This window comes from Apaloderma vittatum, unplaced genomic scaffold (assembly GCF_000703405.1).
Source record: "Apaloderma vittatum isolate BGI_N311 unplaced genomic scaffold, ASM70340v1 scaffold10360, whole genome shotgun sequence".
NCBI classification, from domain to species: Eukaryota; Metazoa; Chordata; class Aves; order Trogoniformes; family Trogonidae; genus Apaloderma; species Apaloderma vittatum.
In genome coordinates, this window is record NW_009694001.1 from 41,811 (window position 1) to 64,380 (window position 22,570).

Below are 22,570 nucleotides of genomic sequence, written 5' to 3' on the forward strand. Positions count from 1 at the left end.
GAAAAGGGATCATTTTCAAGTTTTGTATTTGGAGAACCTTTGCACCAGGTAATACCCTAACCTTAAATAACCTGCAACTCTAAACAAGTTAAAGCAATCGCAAACTACGGGGTGAGCTGCGAGCACTGCTAACAGATCAACCATCACAGAATCAGAGAATGGTCTAGGCTGGAAGGGACCTTAATCATTTAATCCATTCTCCCTGTCATGGGCAGGGACGCCACCTCTCGACTAGATCAGGCAACACATGGGGAGATGGACACCTTTAGGAGACACTAGAGGCATATGGTCCTGCAGCTCTTTCCAAAGCCAGAGCTGTACTGAAATGAGTATGATTCACGCTTTTTCAAAGGCACAGCAGTGCTGGAAGTGCAAGTTTTTTTTCAAAGGGATCATGCCTCTAGGAACTGCCATTCTTCTCCACTGCCCTCATCAGTGTTTCCCCTACAGGAAGGACTGTCTGGCATTAGGACAATAAACATTCTCGTATGTTCACAGATTTATTTCATCCGATGCCCTGTTCTAAGCACCAGATGAAATGCCTGGATAAAATAGTAGCACCAGGTTGCCCTCTTGTTCTTTCCCCTCTGAACTGCTACCCCAAAGACTATTTTTATGCATTTTGAACACTGAAAACACACTCATTGCTCTATCCTGAGAATGCTTACAGTATTCAGGAAAAACAGGGTTTTGCCTATAGTCACAATGAAGAGCTGGGATTTCCAAACCTTTCTGAGCTATCTTTAAAATCATTATCAGAAGCATAGTTCAAGCCACAGCTAGACAGATAAAAATCAGTATTTTTTGCTAAGAACACAGAAACTGCGTAGCTGTAATTCTCTGTTATATTTAGTGTAATGCCTCACTTGGGCAAGTCACCAACTATGTATGTCGGGCTACATACATTCCTCTGCCCTTCAGCATTTTAATAAGTATATAGATTGTCCTTTTAGCAGAGACTGCTTTTAGTTTTGCTGGCCCCGCATCTGTTCCACTGTAGCGTGGCATCACTATATTTGAAATACATTATCTCTTAACATTTCAAATCTCTATTCATAGATTTTCAACATTTCCTGACACTCTGGTTTGTTTGGGTTTGTTTGTGGTTCTTTTCTCACCTCCATTTGCATTTCACACACAGAACCCCAAACTGTGAAAGGGACCATACAGACACTATATGAACCCAGAAGATGATGTGCAGTTTCTCAGGAGACTGTCTAAACAGCCAAAAAACAAAGGCAATAACTTTCTAAAGGTCACACAGCACACCAACAGAAGAGATGTAACACCAAGTCTCCCTTTTCTAGACCAAAAATCATCTACTAAACAAAGAAAAGATTTTAGTTAAGGAAATATAAGTAAAACTCACACTGCTGCAACAGAGGGGAACACTACTTCCTCCTTAGCAGCACAGTTACTGAAGAAGTATCTGATGGCTCCTCAAATTGTTAAGAGGGATAGGTGACAGACTGAGAATGAAGCATTAAAGCTAAGGTTAGAACACCCCCCTTCAGAGAATCCCCATTTGGCTTTGGCAAGGGAAAAGATATTAGTCAAAGAGAACAACATTCAACTTATTCAAATTCAATGGGTATTTGAGGTCCAGGGATTACAAAAGCACACATTTCCAAAGCACGTAAAACAATGTAGTCTACGAGAATAGTATCTTATTACATTATCTGCATGAAGCAAGTAAAAGCATATTTTGTGGCAGAAATCACCAGAGGCTCAAACTTAGTACTTTGATATTTACCATGATTCTGTTCTTGGTTACGTAGTTGCCTGTATTCCCTTTACAACAGTAGCACACTTCTAAACTATTTCTTAATATGATTATTTCCATTTCTTATAATATCACTATATTAAAAGAATAATCCATCTGCTGGTCAAAGTATAGATAAAACTAATTTTGCAGAACCGATACCAGAACTTAATTACAGTTTTCAGACTAGTGAATGTATCTACACACTTAAACACAGCTATCTTCAGCAATATTGACACTTCTTTGGCTTTAGTGAAGAGAACTATTTGTTAAAAGCTGTCACATTACATGCAAAAAAATAAGTAAAATAACTCTAATGTTAGAAAGCCTACTTCTCAAAAGTTATGAGGTATCAGGACAAAAGTTTGCCTGGGCAACTTTAAAACAAACCTGGTATTTCCTTTAATGTAAGTTTTGTGTGATCTCGTATCTTATGTTTTTTCGTATTTAGTGTAAACCACAAAAGCATCACATTCAAGATGATACCACCCAGTATTCTTTCCTCCAAGGTATACCCTTTGTATTATTGTCCAGTTAGGACACAGACCTTGGACAGAGATTTACCATCTTTTCCTAGATTTAGCTATAGTACTGATAATCTAGAGAAGATGAATCTGAAAGGGGCATCTTAAAAAATTCAGAGGACATAGTGAAAAGAACACTTAGAAGTAATGCTAAGTGCAAGAAGAGAAATGCATCTAGGCATTTGTCACTGTCTGGAACTGTATGCTTTTACTAGTTACACTTAAGAGCTATTAGCAGGGTTCTGAAAATGTTAGAAAATGATCCCTCAACTGAGTGACCAGAGTACCAAAAAAAGCAAACAGATGCAACCAACCTATCAGAGCTCTAGGACACCATGAATCAGTGCCAAAACCCTCAGCATTAAGGCCAAAAGGACTTTGAGTGTGAAGGCTTAGTGTCTCTACCCAGGAAATATCACAAAGTTTAAAATAACAAGTTCAGTAGTGAGGCCAAATCAAGGGAAGCCTAAGGCCACCTGAGAGGTCCTCCTGCCCCTTTACTCTGCCCTAGTGAGGCCACATCTGGGCCCTTCAGCTCAAGAGAGACAGGGAACTGCTGGAGAGAGTCCAGCGCAGAGCCACAGAGATGATGAAGGGAGTGGAACATCTCCCTTATGAGGAAAGGCTGAAGGAGCTGGATCTCTTTAGCTTGGAGAAGAGGAGGCTGAGGGGTGACTTCATTAATGTTTATAAATATGTCAAGGGGGAGTGTCAGGAGGACAGAGTGAGGCTCTTCTCAGGGATGTCCAATGACAGGACAAGGGGCAACGGATACAAGCTGGAACATAGGAGGTTCCACAAAAAATATTAGAAAAACTTTTTCACTGTGAGGGTGACAGAGCACTGGCACAGGCTGCCCAGGGAGGTTGTGGAGGCTCCTTCTCTGGAGACATTCAAAACCTGCCTGGATGCATTCCTATGTGACCTGCTGTAGGTGATCCTGCTCTGGCAGGGGGGCTGGACGAGATGATCTTTTGAGGCCCCTTCCAACCCCTGACATTCTGTGATTCTGTGACCCTTACAGTGGGGTTACATTACCTTTACAGCATGGGTTACATACTGGGTTCATACTTCCAAGGTAAAGTTCTTCACAGAGGGATCTCACACTATTTTAGTGGGATGAAATAAATAGAATGAACTCTCTAAGGACCTGAAGATCACAGCAAGTTTCATCTTTCATAGTATGCATCACACTTTGTAAAGATCAGTAGATAGTGACAGTTTGTTATTAAAAATGAATACAAACACATTTCTACCGAACATCTGTAACACTGCTCACACAAAGAAACTCCAAGCAGCAAAATCAGTTCCTCAGTGTAGCATTCAAATGCATTAACCTCCCTTTTCTTGTTGAAGTGCCCTGCTTTAACTACTTCATTCCTCTAAATGTCAGGAAACAAAACACACAACAATTATCCCACTTTTCTTATTCATCTTCAGAACACAGTCTTGAATCAATCAAGTTTCCTATTGAGAAACTAAAACTGCCTTCCACAATCACAATTTTCTATAAAACTCAAGGTCTTATTACTTGAGTTACCAGTGGGGGGAAAAATACACATCCACAAAAAAAACCCCAACCAAACAAAAAATACTCTTAGTTTTTCTTCAGTACAAGAAAAACTAAGATTTCCTCAGGAATGAGTAAAATATTGCCACTGAAGTTTCTTGAGTCAAGGTTTTCATGAAGGGCATCTGAATAGGTTCCTTAGGGAGTGACACTGAGTAGATATCCAAGCCAAATAGCTAAAATTTCTCAAACTAACATATAAATGGAAGACAAAGGAAATATCAAGCAGAATTGGGTTCATATGGCTATTTCTAGTTATAACAGAAATATATTTTAATATGTAATGTAATTCAAAATAAGCATTAGCTTACCTGACCAGAAAGCGATGCAGCCCAACATCAAAACTCCTGCAAAAAGAGATTCACCATATTTTCATTATTAAAAATACTACCCTGTCTGGTACTACACACCACTATACTTCAAAGTAATCAATATGATCAATGTAAAGATCAATATAAAATTACTAGAACTGATAAAACGAAAGCAAAAGTGTAATACTTCATTTCCTTTCTATAATGACACATGAAATTTAAGATGATTGTAATATGGAAAGATTTAGATGCATGTTATAAAGCTCAAACTCTTTGTTTGTGTATTTCTTCAATAAAACAGTAACACTCAGAGTAAAGCATAAATCGTGTATATTGTGTTACTGGAAATAATTTTTTAAGCATCCTGATGACCAAGCGAGTCTGCATGTTTTCTCTCACACACAGGTAGATCCTCTGTGCAAAACTACTGTAGAATCTTTTCTTTCCCTTTTTATGCTCTGTAGTGCACTACAATGCAAGGGATTGCTGTGAAATCTCTTCATAATACAGAATAATCAAAGCATCTCCTTATGTCTCCTTCAAATATACAGAATACACCAAGAAGTGGGCCTTGTAAGTGTGTTCCACTCAGATCTGGTGAGGAAAATAACTTTGAGAACTTCTGACAGTAATTATAGGTTAGATCACGCTAAATTACAAGAACCATACCTGAAAAGTTCATTACTAACAACATACATCAGCAGTTAGTGTCAGTGTTTCTTTCTCTTTATATGTTCCCTTCACCCTCTGGCCAGCTCAGGAGAATCAAGCTCATTAATAATATACTAGCAAATCCTTGGCACTACAGGAAGATGTCTGCTGATTTGAGATATTTATCTAATACCAGAAGTATGTGCTGATTTTATGGGACTAACAAGATAATCTCAGATTAACTGTTTGCTTAATCGCACAACTGGAAAATGCAAACATCTTAGTTCTAGCGCTGGGCTTGCTCTGAAGTGGGTTTACATTCTGTACACAGAAAACATTTTGGTACATACTAAGCTCTTGAGCAACCTGTTCCAAAAAAACCCCACCTAATTGGTCATTTGAGTACAACACAGTATTGCTAACAGTATTGCTTGTAGCATGCTGCCTTCTACCTCAAACAGCAGAAGTCATCAGATAATTAATGGCATCCTGATAACAGCAGACAGGTAACGAGCTGTAGAAATCCTAAGAATTAACAGGGAGGGACAGTCAACAGGTTCAGCAAAGCGGAATGGAAGGGAGCAAGTTTCTCACTTAAAAGCTGCCTTGCAAAAGAAAAAAAAGATTCTACTAGAAAAGACATCCACGTGGTCATCATTAAACCTATATTTTCATATTCCTTTCCTAAAATCACTCTGCATTTTACATTGTTATATTACTGTACAGCTATACCACATGAAGGGTATCCAGTTAATCTTTCCCCATTCCTCCTGCCTGGACACATACTGTAATTCGTCTCTCCCTCTTCACTAAAATATTTTGTGTTGCACAGACATTCTTCTGTACTGGAGTTGCCCACAGCCTGTATTTATAGCTCTGAAAACCTCCTCTTCTTAGGACCAAGCACTTGAATATGCTTGTGCTGGGATGAAGAGGAGAAAAACTTGTATGGTTTCAGGGAATAGCTATAACACTAAATGCCTATCTTGCAGATCTTCAGCCAAACTCATCTCTTCAGGTCCTCCTACCTATTCTCTGATAGCAACGACCAAACCTGCTATCGTCTCTGAAAGGACACAACAACTGAGCTTCTGGTGGGCAGGGGCGCGTAGCATAAAAACGTCACCGCTTTTGACACTGAACCAGAAGCCAAAGGAGTTGGCCTACAGTGAGCACGAAAACTGAATGGTCCTGCTAGCTTGAGCTACTAGAGCTGAAGGAGGTTGGGGTGGACAAAGCTGAGGCAGAGCAGGTTCAGACAAAGCGGAAAAGCAAGACAGTTTGCTGTGGAATTACATACCATGTTTTTTCTCATTTTTGACTCTTTCCATCCCTAGAGGTATTCAAAAAACATATAGACATGGCACTTCAGAATACAGTTTAAAAGTTACGGTAGTGTTGGGTTGATGGTTGGACTACATGATCTTAGAGGTCTTTTTCAACTTTAATGATTCTATGATTCTATAATGCACTTGCTATTAAAAAAAAAAGATTTAAAACTATTTCGTATGAGCTTTAGTTATTAAAATATTTCCTCAAAATATTCTATAAGTATTAAAAATGAACACAGATAGAACTAATTTATCAGAATAAATAAAAAGAAGGAAAAAAGATCAGAGCCTGCCAGGCATAACTCAGCATAGACAGACAGGTCCCACTATTTCTCAATTTGATGCTGGACTAATACATTTCAACTGATTAAAGATCCTGAATTCTCAACAGTATAAGCAGTGATTGAAAGATGTAAACTTTGACCAACAGAATAATGAGAACACACAGTAGCAGAGTATGCACCTTGATCTTAAAGACACTAGGACGGTATCATTGATCAATTCCAAAAGCAAGAACAACAAGGCTAAACAATTTCAAACTGTACCTGGGAGAAAGTTGCATTACCTAAGGCTATGGATATCGGGGACGTACACTCTTAAGGACCTAGGATAATGAATGGAGCCATCGTGCAAGGTGAAAATACTGAAAGGCTAGGATTATGGGAGGTTGGTTTTCACAAAACACTACCACAGACACTTTAGACCATTCTGCTTGTTCATAATTACATATATACACTTAAGTCTATAAAAGAAGTGAAAATAATATAATTAATCCCTCCATTCTCAGATGGAAAAGCTAACAAAGGGTAAAAAGCGTTTGCGTAGCAGTGCTCAGACTGCACCTGAGGGGTAGAATAAGCAACACCATTAAATAAAAACAGGGAACAAGTAAATCACACTGTATTAGTACTAAAAATTTCAGTGATCCCTCCAACATCACAAGAATTTACTTATCAGGCATAACAGGGTGCCCCTCAACTCAGAATTACACCTGCCATATGCAAATGGTTATCTACTGCCTATAAAAGCACACCTACATTTATTAGACATTGAACAAGCTGTAAGAAGTTGATTATAAATTATTTTGCAATCTTGAGCTTCTTTGCAAAATACAGAATTTATCTAGTAGCCCTTGCAATATAGGGTGCCTCAGTTATGTAAGTCTCAAATGCTTTTGGAAAACCTATAAAAAGCACAAATGTCTGAAATAAAGGTTCTAATTAAAATTGAAAATAACAAAAGAAAGGATAACCACAACCATAGGAGTAAAAAAAATTTCCAGTGAAATTCTCTACACTGCTCAAATGTCAATAGCAATATAGTATTTTCATTTTTTGAGAAATAATATGTAGAAACTAGTTTATCAAAATAGTAATGGTAGTCTCTGAATAGGGCAAAATCTTGACTAATCAGTGGAACAATAAAGGGGAGATATATTTAACCTCGATTTCATAAACATGTTCCTCACTGCAGACATTTTGATAGCCTTTTTCATTATAAAGATGTCTCCAGTTCTGCTCCTCTGAAGGGCACTTTCAAGTTACAGTTCTCTATGCAACTTTAATGTTTTTCATTCATCTTAGAAGTTTAGTTCGATACATTTCAACAAAAGATTATATATGTAATCCTTCCTAGTCAAATTCATCTTTTCACAGTACATAAACTAGAAACCAGTGACCAACAATATACATATACTAAACCAACAAGGATCTTTTTCCAAAATACAATCTTTGAAATTTCAGCCTACAAGCACATATCTCCTCAAGGTGCATCTTCAAAATTATTTAACAGACACGCAGTCTCTGCTTTGAAAGCTAAATGCATAATGCTACAAGCTGCCTCCAAATTTGTATTCAGCACAAAGCCTGGGTGGGAGGATGAAGAAAGGCAAAAACAAGAGTCCTCTTATACGGAAGAGATATGAAAAGCCAGAAACATGCTGGTATGAGCCACAAGTCAGTAGTAATAGCACATACACCAAAATTTTAATCCTGATGTTTCCCAGAAAAAAAGTACAAAACCTCTCCAGGATGCAAAAAGGTGCTTATATGTATCTGAAAGCCAAATAAGTAAAACTGTGACAAGTTTCTGTTCGTGCTGCAGTGCGAGTATCAGAAAAGCCAGTGACCTGTTTCCCCCCCTCATCAAGGGTACCTCCATCTAGTCAGACCTTATTGTGAAATCCTGTGCCCACCAGTTGCCACTGAGGAGTGCTGTGGTGCACAGTTCTACCAACCGCACCTCCCTATTGCAGGCAGGCACATACTGATATCAATCAGGATCAAAAAGTGGTCAGGGCCTTCTCCTAGGACATGGTTCATGCTTTCCTGGCCACGTGCCCTGAGCTCAGCACAGGTCAGCAGACACGGTGTCTCCCTGTGGAGCTACAGATTGACATGCAGCGACAGACTCTCGTTTCCTGAGCATCACCCTGGTCAGCCCTCTTTATAAGCACATGTAATCCAATGGATTGTTCACAGCCACACTTTCCACAAAGCTGTGCCTTGCTTTAATGTCTAAAACTCTGCTTCCTCAACATAGGAGTTGTCTGAGCCTTTAGTATACAGCTTTTAAATACAATGAAGTTATGTCAGCCTGTTATTCAAGGACCTGACCCCACACCTCCCTAGATGAAAATCACTGCTCATTAGCTGTGTTAGGGACTACAATTCATGATTCCAGTATGATAGCTGAAGCACCCACATCTCACAGAAAGGTTTGTGAAAACCCATTCCTTATTGTGAAACCTATTTGACTGTGAAACCTTACTCCCAATGATTTACAGCATTCAAAAAACCCCATAAGTTCCAAGCATGTCAGGATCATACAAATCAATTTAAAGTTAAAAAATGGTTCTAGTAATGAGTTTATTAAACTAATTGCAGTAATTTGAGTTGCCAAACCCTAATTTTGTACATTCATATTTTTAAACCATGTCCTGAAGAGAAACCAGTACAGCCTTGTTTTCCATCAGTTCCTCTCTTGGACTGAGGGGCTACACACCATTCCTGGAAATAGAGCACAGCAAGTCACACAAGGCGTAGCATAATTTGGGAAGCACTTGGCTAACCACGCACTTCAAAAGATGCCCACTGCAGGCAGATGGTACATCACTCCAAGAAACAGATAGTGGCATGATTCTAACCCTGGGGCTTACCTTCAGGGGAGTCGATCTAGGCAGATAGTTTGCCATTTGTAAAGAATTCAAACTCAGTAACGTAGACCAAGACAGGTAAAGGTGATGCTGTGTGCCCAGAGACTGTGCTGCATTGTAGACAGAAATATTCTAGACATCTTAAAAATGGTCACGTTGCTGCTGGAACAAGAACACTTGTGAACAGAAAGGAACGGTCCAGTCTCTGTAAGCAGAAGGGCATTCAAGCAGCAGCATTACCCATTTCACTGGAGCAAACAATATAATAATTGCACTTAAATCTCTTCAAATCAGTTAGGTTAGTCACTTTTACGATGGTGATGAAATCCAACAAGTGGGTTATGTATTACAGCTTCAGTACTCTCTGCCCTGTGGGTACTCACCATCTCATAAAAGCAGCATTGTAGTTTGCTGCAATGTTTCGACAAAGGTTCTCAGCCCTTCTTTTTACAAACGTGGCTAAACTTGACATTAGAAAGTCCAACTTATTAAAATATCCTCAGAGCAGTCTGTCCTATTTAACCACAGAACAGTGTCTGCAAGACCAGCACTTCCATTAGCAGGCTTTGCAAAGAAATCTGGCATTTCGCCAGCGAGCTGCTGACTCCAAGTCTCTCCCACACCAGAACATTTTGCACTGGAGAGACTGAGAGGTCCTCAGATGAGAGCTGCTTTCACTGACACAACGCTCTTAAGTTGCTTCATTGTCCTCTCTTTCTCAAGCAATGTCTTAGTGCAGGGATGCCCAAAAGACTGTAAAAATGAGAGAACACCCCTGACAGATGCACTACCATTTAGCAGCTCAAAACTACTTTTCTCGTTCCTCCTGTTTCTGCTCATCTCTCTTCCAACACTGCCTGTGACAACCTCTCCAGCTGGCAATGCCTCAAAGAAAAGCTTCCAAATTACACATTACAAGTGTGCAACATAAGTCTGAAACGTGTTTCAGAGTCTTATCTGAAGAATACAATTACTATGGGGAAAACACAGCAAAGACAGATTTTGTAAGCGCTATTATTTAATATGTCAATGAACTATGAAACTTTGCTAAAGCAAATTCCCTAGAGGCAGAATGCCTACCAAGTAGAGTAAGTATTTTTCAAGTAGAGACTGCTACCAACTGATTCATCATCTTCATTACTAAATAAAGATCTAGGAAAGTCACCCCCTTTTTTTTTTTTTGAAGGCACTTTTGCCTGTTTATAGCTTGCACTGATTCAGACAAAGCATTTTCTGGAAGCTTATCTGAAACCTACACTTTCCACAGCAAAGTCTGTCTCTTCAGTAACAATCAGCACACTTCTCCCCAAGTAATAAATGGCACGCTACTTCGAAAGCAAACGCACAACTTAAAATAGCAAAACAAATTGCCACATACTTGACAACAGCAACAAATACAGCAAGCAAACTGAAAATACACAGCTAAAAAACCCTGAGTGTTTAGTGGTGCTAGTTTTTAAAATGAAAATGAGAAGATACATTATGAAAAAATCTGATCCAACACAATCTCTTTGAATTTATTTGTTTCCTGAACTATGGAACATACTTCTGGACACTGAGCCTTGAAAGTAACATTACAACACTTTTTGGGGACTCTTTTACCACATACAAGTATGTTCTCGTAGCTCTCATTTTCACTTCAGCCCTTCAATTAATGCAAGACACTTGGTGAATTCCAGCCACAAACTGAATTTACAGTCTGGTCACTGACATGGTATTGGAATTAGAAACAAATACATACATGGAGTTCTTCTGGCATTCCTTCAAGATAAACAACAACAAATCCTATGCTTTCCTATGCAAAACCAAAACATCTTAATTCTCACCACAGAACATTCAATGAATTAAACCCTGGCTCAAGTCATTGAGAAAATTCCTAAGTGAATTCTTTGTTCTTTTAAGCATCAAGACCTTAAGAACTTGCTTATGCCTAAATCTCAAGCTTTCATGGACTGTCTCATTTGTGAGCTTTGATTTTAACCATCTGCAATGCAGCAAAGTAGTGGCAACTTGCCTTCATCTCAATGTCTCAAATGCAGCTAAGGAAAAAAGTCATGTATGTTATTTGAAAGAAAAAATACGAAGACTGTCAAATGCTTTTATATCATGTCTTTGACAAGCAAATTCTTGTTATCATAATAAGCAGGACTTGTATATACACGAAGATATCTCTATCATATTCTTTGACACTTGCTTGAGGATATACTGGAATTTTAACACTTCACGCTTAGATAAAACACTTCGAATTTCTGTTTCTTTCTGGAATGATTGAATGACACCAATTTGCTTTTCAGATTCCTCCATTATTAGAATAACCAAAGCTGCCACTGCATTCAGCCTGTGCCAGATGTCTCCATCCCAAGTTCCTGCTCAGCACTGCAGAGCCCTTCAGCATCAGTACAGCCAGTGTATAAAAACCCACCTTACCTCAACAAAAGAGTACTTTGGAAATACATAATTAAAGGTTGAACAGAGCAAATCCTAAACAATTTACCCGCAAAATATTTCCTGCATAGCATCGCAAGGAGAACCTAGGGCTTCCAGTACCTATGAAGAATGGTGGAAATCCACAATTAAACTGGCAGCAAAAGCCTAGCTGATTTCAACAGAAGCACAGGTACCTGGACTGACTCTGGACAGCCTGTATAATGCAGAATACAGTCCAACTTCCGTGTGTATTTTGTTCAGGATACCTTCACCCCCAAGTAGAAAATAGCAGTAAGTCCCAAAGCTTCATTTCTGGAGTTTCAGTTACTGGCTGGGAGCTCCATCTGGAGACCTGCATAGCAAAAATAATCTACTATAAGACAGCTGCAAGGAGAAAGCTCTTTTGTGGACCACATAAAAAGACTTTGCAAACTGCTAGTGGTCTCCAGCCTACAATTTGGACTCATGATCGCATATGTATTATATCAGAAAGCCTGAGGAAAGCTTTAGTGATTCTACACAGCAACCTTCCCCTATCCTTGCAATCTCCTGGCCAGAGAGACAAGCAGAACTTTTAGCAGGCATCAGTCACTGCCAGTGCTAATGCAAGATTACACACAGGTCTGCCCACTTAGAGGAGGCTTTAAGACAAGAAATTAGTTCTGTTTTTCAGGTGTTTATCACATTAGATGTTGGTGATACAGTTCAGCACTTTCTTAAAAAGAGCAAATTTCATTCATATTCTGTTAATCTCTCCTAGAACACTTCAGGAGAAATACTACTTTAATTTTCTACCTTCCCTGATTCTTCAAAAGCCTGTGGTAGCTCCTAGAGTGGATGAAACCAAATGCCCACTAGTGGCCAACTCCCATAGGGTAAGTTCTCCAGTTTTACTCGAGAAAGACTCTTTCAATGTAGTATGATTGTCCAATTACTATGAGATCCCTATCCTTATAACAATGAAGTTTATTAATAGCCATTACTCATTTTCAGCAGTGGTTGTGAGCAGGCAGAGTGCTGGTTGCCAAATGTGTGCAGCAGTAACAGTTTGTGTCTATGCAGAGCTCACGTCAAATGCTGTGAACAATAAGCTTCATGGGTGATGAACAGCAGGTGGGCTTAGCCTGTTTTTTACAGCCCAGCAATTTCAAATTACAGTAACAAAAACAACCACTACACAGATTTCCAATAATTATGCAATTTAGACCCAAGAAGGATTAGGATGCTTCATTATTACCTCTTTTTATACTCCAAAGAGACGAATACTAGACTTTTCTCCCCCTCTACTGAAGAGATTTAAGGAGCCTTTCAAAGCTTTGATATAACCAGAAAATTGAGCTGTACAGTAGTAAGAACTGCAGCATGCACTAATTTGGCTGACGTCAAAAGCAGTTAAACCTTTTGTCTCTATCAGAGAGAGAATGACTAAATGGTCCAGAACTAAAGCATCTTTCATATATTCAGGTGACATGTGAGCTAAAAATAACACATTACAGATCAATGCTCGGCTTCAAGCATCACAAGAGTTAACGAAAAATACAAGTAAACCAGGAAAAATGTTTTGGGGTGGGTTGTTTGGGTTTTTTTAAGCTTAGAAACAAGTTATTCTGCTATTAAAAAATGCGCACAGATTGTGCAATTAAATGCCCGACTTCTGGGCAAGCAGCTTAAGCATTCTGACATCGGCAAGTGGGTGTAACATTTATAACTCCAGAGGCTAAGGAGGGCCCTCCTCTTTGAAAGACCACCCTGACTCCGGCTGTAACTCCACACAGTAGCTGTGTCTTTCACACAGGTGCACACTGCTTAGAAATACCACAGCAGATGTTAAGAGGCAAGGACGTAGAGCAAAAACTGTTTTACAGTCAACCCTAGCCTTTACATACAAAAGTGAAGGGAAAAAAGAACCCTTTCCTTTCCGAGGCACTCCCTTCAAAGATGACAAAAAGCTTCTCAAGAATGAAAACTAATATTTTTCGGGCATTTTAAAGCACATTATCCACAAATACATGCAAACACAATGACAAAACTCTTACCCATGTTATTTTTGCTACCGATTTAGGATCCAATTCAGTGTACTTGTGAAGACATGACACACAAACCAGATCTTATGACTTCAAGGTGTTAAAGTTTGCAAAAGACAGCTTAATGTGGCTCAGGGAAATTGATGTATTTGAACTTCTTCACACTTAAGCAACATTGATTTCCTCTGTTCTTAAGACTTTAACACAATTTCCCCTTACTCATGAGCACTAGGCCATTTCAACACCATGGGTACGATTCTAGTTAATCCAGTTATTCTACTAAATAATCTTTTTTCATATTTAAAGAGATCACCTCAAAATACAGAGCCAGGGAAAAGTGCATTTTGATTTTTAAACAGAAATCATAGAATCGTAGAATGGCCTAGGCTGGAAGGGACCTTAGAGATCATTTTAATCCAGCCTCCCTGTCGCCAGGGTCACCACATCTCGACTAGAGAAGGCAACACATGGGGACTGAATGGGAATCAAACCCGCGACCTTGGCATTGTTAGTGCCACACTCAACTGACTGAGCTAACCAGCCCCCTAATGCTGCAGTATTATTTTCTTTAAGACTAAAACCAGTAAGAAACTAGATCATTAAGAGACATTTTTGTTTTCCCTGATACGCTATCACACACTAGGCAACTTATTCTTTAAAAATATCAAAGGTTGGAATTATACCAGAAGTAACACTCCTGACGTCCAGAGGAAAGGGAACTACATATAAACCTGTTCTTCCTTTCCTTGTCCCTCAGTTCCAGCTGCCAGATAAGTCATGGAGTAGAGAGCTTCTGAGAACACACCTGTCTAGAGCTACAAAATAAAAACAGATCATCTCAAAACACTTGGTCCTCTCCACACTGACTGCTATGCCATTTATAGCACTTATAACTACACCCTCTCCTCATGGCACAAGTAGGCTTGGCCCAATATTCCTGCTCTGATCCCAAGACAGCATCTCCTCAGGCACAGAACCCCATCAAAGGTCCTCCTGCAGCTTTGGGAAGCAGCTGCTGCTGTCACTGCAACCCCTTCCCCGGGAAGGCAGGCAGCAGCAGGTCTAAGCCACAGCTCTGGATGTGCCATTCAAATTACTACCAGGCTCTGGGTGATTCACACTGAATCCCTTCTCCACCCTGCCATGGAGATATGGAATTCCTTTTCACTGCTTGGCCCTCCTTCCTTCAATGCCAGTTCTTCAAGGATTTGTAACTTAACTGACTCCAGAGGACACCTGCCACGGGAAGGAGTTTACGACCCATCTTTTACCATCCTTCCTTTTTCCCTTGTAATTACCTCCAAATGACAGGTTGTAAAATAGCAATTTCTTACTAGCATAATTAGAGAATTAAACTCATAGGAAGGAGAAAACCTGCTACCTCAGAATTCAGATCGTCCATCAAGTTATCCAGAAACACCACAGCATAAGGGCACTATAATACTCAAACAGAAAGCAAGAGCCTTCCAGAGACATTTGTTATGAGTACAAGCTCCTAAACTTACAAAGGCGCCTTCTTCTGAGCCCGGAGGCATTGATGTAGCCCTGACTATACACAGCTGTAGCACACTTATAGTTGGAAAACTATGTTCATGATAGCTTGTGCCAGACATTGGCTATTCAGGAATTTACATAGGCAAGCTTCCGAAAACGCATTGACAGAAACAGCATTTCTGATTTTAAACAAATTTAAATAAAAATCTCCTAACATAAAGACTTTCAGTAGATTACTCACCTTGATGTATTTAATAAGTTAGCTCCCAAAATGATTTATTCGAACACAAAAATCAGAAGCCTGAAGAAGGGAAGTACATGATAAACTGGGCTAAACGCATTAAAATCAGAAATGCTGTTTCTGTCAAACAAATTTAAATAAAAATCTCCTAACATAAAGACTTTCAGTAGATTACTCACCTTGATGTATTTAATAAGTTAGCTCCCAAAATGATTTATTCGAACACAAAAATCAGAAGCCTGAAGAAGGGAAGTACATGATAAACTGGGCTGAGACCATGAGAAGCACAGGTAAAAATGGATTTTAATTACTTTTTTCCCCTACAGGTCATAAAATCCATTTTCCTTGTTTAAAAGTCTATTCCAGTCCTCACCACAAACTAAGAATAGGCAATTAGATGTAAATGCTATCAAGTGTTTAAGACAGAAAGAAGAGATGGTAAGTTTTTGCTTGCAAATCATCATTCCAGCATTACTTCACGTGGTCACAGTGATCTCTTGTGCTCACACTCACACATAACATCAGTATGAGACTTAACTTTTCACACAGGAGAAACTGAAAGGAAGGGAAAATACCCTGTATGGGCCTTCTGCTAGACATACACAGGGAACTACTTCCCGAGGGAGGAAGGTTTCAAGAAAGCAAAGGCAAACAGATCAGGATGACAAACAAATGCAGATGAGACTACAATTTCATTTGTAGGTCCATTTTTTTTACGGCACGGTTATAGCAGAGCATGGGATTAGTCTACAGCAAAAGTCTAATACTTTGGAGCAACTCACTGAGACCTTGCATATAGACCACTTTTCTCATGTAAGGCAAGCAATGCTTTTGCAATAACGAAGAGGTAAATCAGACTGAATTACAGAGAATTAATTCAAGACATCATTTTTTGATGTCACCAAAACATTTGTGGAATAAGCTTTTCTTCATATAAGTGTGTATGTGTGCCTATACATGCAAAATACAGCCCTCCTAGCTCAGCCATCAGCATGCAAGAAAATGGGGAGCTGACTTATGTCAGACTCCTATCTGGTGAAGAATCAGGTGGAATCTAGAACTTCACAGCGCTGCAGTTGGAAATGGCCAGCTCCTTTCTCCATCACTGCATTATCTTGATCTGGTAGAATTTCTTTAACTCCATTTTTTTTTCTGGATGAAATTGCCTCCTGTGAAATCTACCTGTCAAATACTTCTTATGCTTTCCTGAAGAACCACATCATCTGGCTGATGATCCCACACCATTTTCCAACCCGGCCCTAGGAACCCTTAAGGAGCTTTACCAGGCTACCATTTTATGAAAAAGAGAGTCTGGTACCAATCTCATCACTCTACCAAGCTTAAAAATAGACACTGTGTTATTAACATTTAAATTTGACCCACTCTGATAAAGTTGTTAGGAGCAGTCACTTAGAAGTCCACATTCATCAACTACAGAAAGGTATTTCACGCTTTAAGGAAACACAGTGTCGCTCTTCACCAGGCTTCACTAAACAGACTATTTGCTTCCAATGGTTTCTGCTAGCTTTTTCCTAAGCCCATCGTTTCCACACTTCCTGTCCTGTTCAGAGAGCCAAACAGTTTAGAAGCAAAGGCTATTCATATAATCATAAAGATTGAAAAAGACCTCTAAAATCATCTAGTTCAACTGTCAACCCAACACTACCATGACCACTAAACTATAACACTGACATTCCTATATGACATAGCAAAACACATAAAAACACCCCTGCAAAACTTCTGGGTACTAGTAATTGAAGACTTTTAACTGTAAAGGCATCAGAGCATCATAATCCAGGTATTCAGAGGGCAAGCTACAGGAGATTCCTTAGATAATTAAGAATGGCCCATAATTCTCTAACGGACATAGGAAATTCTACTATCAGAGCTGTGTGGCTCTGCAAGAAAGAAATCAAGTCAGCAGTAAATGAACTAATTTTTTCAACCTTCAGAACAAGTCAAGCCCACTCGAGACACAATTTTATTATTTCTAGCAGTGAATGTTTGGTACATACACAAATGAAATACTTAGGAAAATGGTAAATATCAGCACTTAACGTTGTTTCCTTTCATAAAAAAAAATTAAAACTTCCTGCTTAGGTACTAGTTTCAATCGTTTTAGAAGATAAGTGCTATGCAATTTTTTTAAAGCATACCCAATGTTTTTACTGTAATACACTACACATCTTTGCAGGCACAGAGACCCTTTTCATGGCCTGTTACAACTACCTGAAACAGCAGGTCAGGCATTGCTGAAACTGAAGCACAGTTTCATTTGGCATCTCCAGAGTAATACACAGATTCCCTGGAATAATAACTTGGAGAGTTAGGGGGGAAAAAAAAATAAAAAAATCTTTGCTCTTTGCAACTCTGTTTGCAAGAGCCAGCAGGCCAAAAGATGCTACTCTCAGGACAGCATCTGGTATTAACACTGTAGGTCATAAATTCAGTTCAAACTCCAAAAGAGAATTTAAACCAAGGCATTTGCTAGTAGCTCAAATTTTTAACAGTTCATCTGTTTTCTGCACTATTTCTGCTGCACTTCTTTGAATGCTACACATCTACAGTTGCCATCTATTACAAACTGTAAAGCCTTCCTGTTACAACTAGCTTCAAGCTGCAAACAACGTTAAAATCTTACTCAATAAAGCTCTGATAATGCAGGCCTGCTCTTTTTATGACTAAAATAAAAAAGCTTTTTTCATATCACAAAGCAGCCTGAGACCAAACTGGGTAAGCACCATTGGTGCCAGGCTCTGCACTAACACAAGAAAAGTCTCTGCACTTAAAAGCTGACACCTCTAAATCATTTTAGGCAATGTTCCTAGAAGTCTGGGGCACAGCATTCCACAGACCGAAGGAACTAGAAATTGTGCAGAGGAAAACAAGGGAAGAGAGAAGTCAAGTGAATCCACCATTACACACAAGCTAAACAGCAATCAGAATCCACCTGGGAGAGTTTTCAGGGAAAACACTTCAGTGAACACTGGTTTAAAGCAACAATAAGATTTACAACTGATACTTCTTTTGTGAAATATTGTGCTGAAGCTCTTTAAAGAAATCCGGAAAATCATCCTACATTATAAACAATTACCATTTTTCATAGGATTTTTAATGTGTTGAAGACTTTCTCTACTGTATGGCTCTACATACTCAAGTGTTAAAACTACAGCTTTCCTCATAGGGTGATTAATCAAGCATTTCTTCTTCTTTTCAGGAATAACATCTAGCTGAAATGTAGGGTTTAGACCAAGACTGAAAAATTAACCATTTAATAGATAGCTGGAAAAAATAAATTATGATTTCAGTGAAGCTAAGTATGCTCAGTCTAATTCTAGTAATTCAGAGGATGAAAATGCTGCAAGGAATACCTGCCCCTACCCCTCTGCAGCACGAAAAAAAGTAACGAAGTTGAAGTTCATTTAGGACATGTTAAAGATGAATCATGTTGGTGAGAGAAAAAGTACAAGGACATGAAAGCAAATATAGTTCTGACAAGGAACACACACATGCATGTTCTTATACACCAACTGGTGTATATCAGTAATAATCTATCTGAAAAGCAGTAATGACTAACCTCCACATTTTAGTGAAACTGTGCATCAGGCTCACACAGCAAGGCAGAGCTGGAGGTTTGAGTCCATCCATTTGAAGGAGGAGGGCAGGAACACCATATAGAACCAGGTATTTCACATAAAAAAATAGTACTTGAGCTAAAGCCAGGCCACCTAAAAGAAAAAAAAAAAAAAGAAATTGAAGAAAATCATGCCTTAAACAAATCCTGAAATACTTAAAACCTATTAACAGGTTACTTCGAAACTGCCATTATTCAAAGAACTAAAGCAAGCGTCACAGGCTGACAGGATACACAATACCTACTTTTGCAAGAGCCACAGGACATAAGCACAGGCAATTAGGACTTTAGGTACACACACAAACCAGCACCGATATGAAGGTATAAACAAGCATCTACAATTCCACTTTCAAAAGTCTTCGGACTGTCAGTATTGACTGCTATGAAGAACAAATACTGACTTAAGTTGAGCTAAAAATAGGAATGCACTAACATAAGCAATGCACATTTACCACAGGGACAATAAATTTTACCTTTGGGGGGAAAAAAACACCAAGGAAACAAAAAAGAAGACTTGAATAGCCACTATTCACTTGCTCCTCCAGAACAGGTATAAACAATTTTTATCTTTGCAGCTTATCCTGATAGCTCCACAAACATCCTAAGTACTGTAAAGATTATTTGTGCCCCCAAAACACCATCCCTCCTACTGCAGCTGAGGCATAGAAGACAGACTCCACTTGGCATAATGCTTAAGACATATTTTAGGTTTTGAGCCAACAGGACAAAGGCCTCCTTAAAGTGCTTTAACTGCCTTATTTTCAAAGAAGAAATTTCAGCAGTGTGCTTGCTCACAGCTTAACCCCTGCATGTGGCACAAAACACAGTGTCTTGCACAGGTGAGATGAAAATCATACTGGCTATTCTCAGAGATATTACTCATGTGCTAGAAAAAAATGTCTTAGAACACATTATAAAGCAAGATGATTCATATTACTATTCTAAATGTTTTCTGCTGAACAAAATTGTATTTGAGACCAATAGCTATAAGGAACAAGAAAATGTAAAAAGCACAGGCCAACACTTCTACAGAAACTGGTCAGACCTTACTCCTAAAAATTCCACTGACTTGGGCAAACATTCCATCCGGTTGACAGCTGACAAGAAAAATCTAATCTCAAAGGAAGGAAAGTAAAATTATTGTAAGTTTAAAGAGTAAATATATATATATATATAAAAAATAATTACAATTGTTACATCTTCTATTCCAATGTTTTGCTTTCCCTCATTGATATGAACTAACTTGTTATGTGACTAGAGTTTTTTAGATATTTAATGTAATTTTAAAACTTTCTGGCAGATTTTCCTTGGAGACAAAGCTTTCAACCTGACTCCTGCAGTACAAATCTATCAATGTCTAAATAGTTTGGTTTTGGGGGGCAAAACATCCCTTCTGTATTCTACTGACTGGACTACACTATAGAGGACAACCAAAAGGTATATATTGGATGAGCTCTTAATGTTTAACAACCTAGGGTGAAATTCCGCCACAAATAATGTATATTGCAGAACTTATGCTGGCCTACATATGGCCAATATTTTGCTGCTATAACCCGATGTTCTTACTTTTAATATTAATGATCCACATGCATGATAAACTGTTGTGTCATACAAGATAAAAATTGATGTTAGAACAGAATACCTAGACACGAAGCTTATGGTATTTTCCTTCAGGGAAGCAGTCATCTAGCATTCAGTAATATTCTTCCCCAGAGGCAAACAAACAATCAGAAGCACAATTTGGATACTAGCCAATTAGCTACACATTAGATTACTGCTAAATCATCTATACAGCCAACTTTCTGCTTTAATTCCCATCTCATTCAGTTTCTCATTTCTTTTCTGACAAATTTCATTGGAGAGCTAAATGCTGACACCCACACAAACCAATTACGAAGATTACAGCTGTCTATGCACTGGTAAAATTCAAAATCCTTTGGCTGTGCATGATGGAAAGAGATTCAGAGAAACAGACTACCACTCTCGAGAGCCAAAAATCAATACATTTGATTTTAAACACAACAATGAAAGATTCGGGAGTTCTCAAAGTTATAATAAGCAAGTTGCAGGGGGGAGAAAAAAGGGATTTTCTCCATCTCTAATGACATACATCTAAGTTATCATTACTGTTAATTAGCAGGCAGCTCAATAGCACTGGTATCTTAAATGCAGACATCGCACCACTGATCGTTGCCTGGCACACACCAGTTACGCTGCACATGGCAGTTCTAAGACTCCCAATATCAGCAATGTGAAGGTCCCTCTCAAAGTCCATAGATGAAGTCCTCATTTGTCTTCATCCCAGCTGTGTGAGAGTTCTGGCTACACACAGAAAACCGAGAGCAAGAGTCGGAGCCACCCAAGAGCTGGGCCACAGCAGCAACAGGCAAAGGCTTCGAAACCTTCTTGCACACCCGAGACATTCCAGCTGCGCTCCATTCGCTCCATTACGGCGCAGAGCAGGCAGAAGTGCACTGCTTGACCTGATTTAAAACCAGGAAATAAAGAAATGCGAGATCGATGCTAAATTTCTCAAATTCATTAACAATATCACGCAGTTTGTGCTCTACTGTTCAATTTAAGGCTTAGAACAGTTGAACGCAAGCATTACCTTCAATTGGAAACAAGCTACATCAAGTCTATATTAAAAACACACCTAAGGGAAAAAGTATTGCAAAAATGCCAGCCTTTCCTCAGAATAAATTCAAAGAACTTAGAGTCGAGGTTCACTTTTTAAAAACTGAAATGCGTTATGCGATAAAAAAAAATCAGCTTAAAGTACCCATACTATTTTAAACCTACGCACTTAAACAGTCAAGATGTTTGAAGTCTCAGAGTAAATTAACTGACTTTTGTAGAAATCAATATTTTCGATTTATCATTTTGCAACTCTTAAAACATTCTAAGCTTTCCAATGCTTTATAAATGCATTTATAGATCTCTAAATATTTTTCTTCCTTAAATATACTACAAAAATGCGTTTTTTAAGTCTCAGTTTTGCTCCAATGATAATTACAATTTAGAATACTCACAGAACTTTTAAAAATTTTTTTAGTTTTCATATTCTCAAATCTCTGATTTTTTTTACAGAAGTTATCTAACAAAACATTTTCATAATTAAACAATGAATTATTTGGATCCAGGTGTTAGAAATCACGCTTGGCATTTATCTGTCCAACATGGTCAAGAACTGTAACTTCGCAGGCAATTTTATTTGAAGCACAACAGCACAAATTTACCCTTTTTGCAGCTGCACTGACCCTATGGCATTAATGATCATAGATGCTTGTTTCTTCCAGGTACCAAGGCAGGTTCAACTATAAAACACATATCAAAGATAAATATGCAGCCATATATCAAAAGCATTACTAATACACAAATCTAATAGGAAAGACATTTAAAAGAGCTCAGAATATGGGGCAATATCAATTTTAAAATATCAGACTT

The 22,570-nt window shown here is 38.7% G+C and overlaps 1 protein-coding gene across 1 annotated transcript in view; it reads right to left on the reverse strand.

The window, feature by feature from the left end:
- The window catches only part of LOC104271258 (protein-cysteine N-palmitoyltransferase HHAT-like), a gene marked incomplete at its 3' end in the record, with an annotated part of 58,738 nt that extends 37,167 nt beyond the window's left edge, over positions 1–21,571 (reverse strand). The window contains exons 1-3 of the mRNA XM_009865877.1: positions 21,526–21,571; positions 19,067–19,217; positions 4,168–4,203 (exon numbers count right to left, since the gene is read on the reverse strand). Coding sequence (XP_009864179.1) covers positions 4,168–4,203; positions 19,067–19,217; positions 21,526–21,571 — 233 coding nt within the window. The remainder of the gene's footprint in view (positions 1–4,167; positions 4,204–19,066; positions 19,218–21,525) is intronic.
- Between the last annotated feature and the right edge of the window lie 999 nt (positions 21,572–22,570).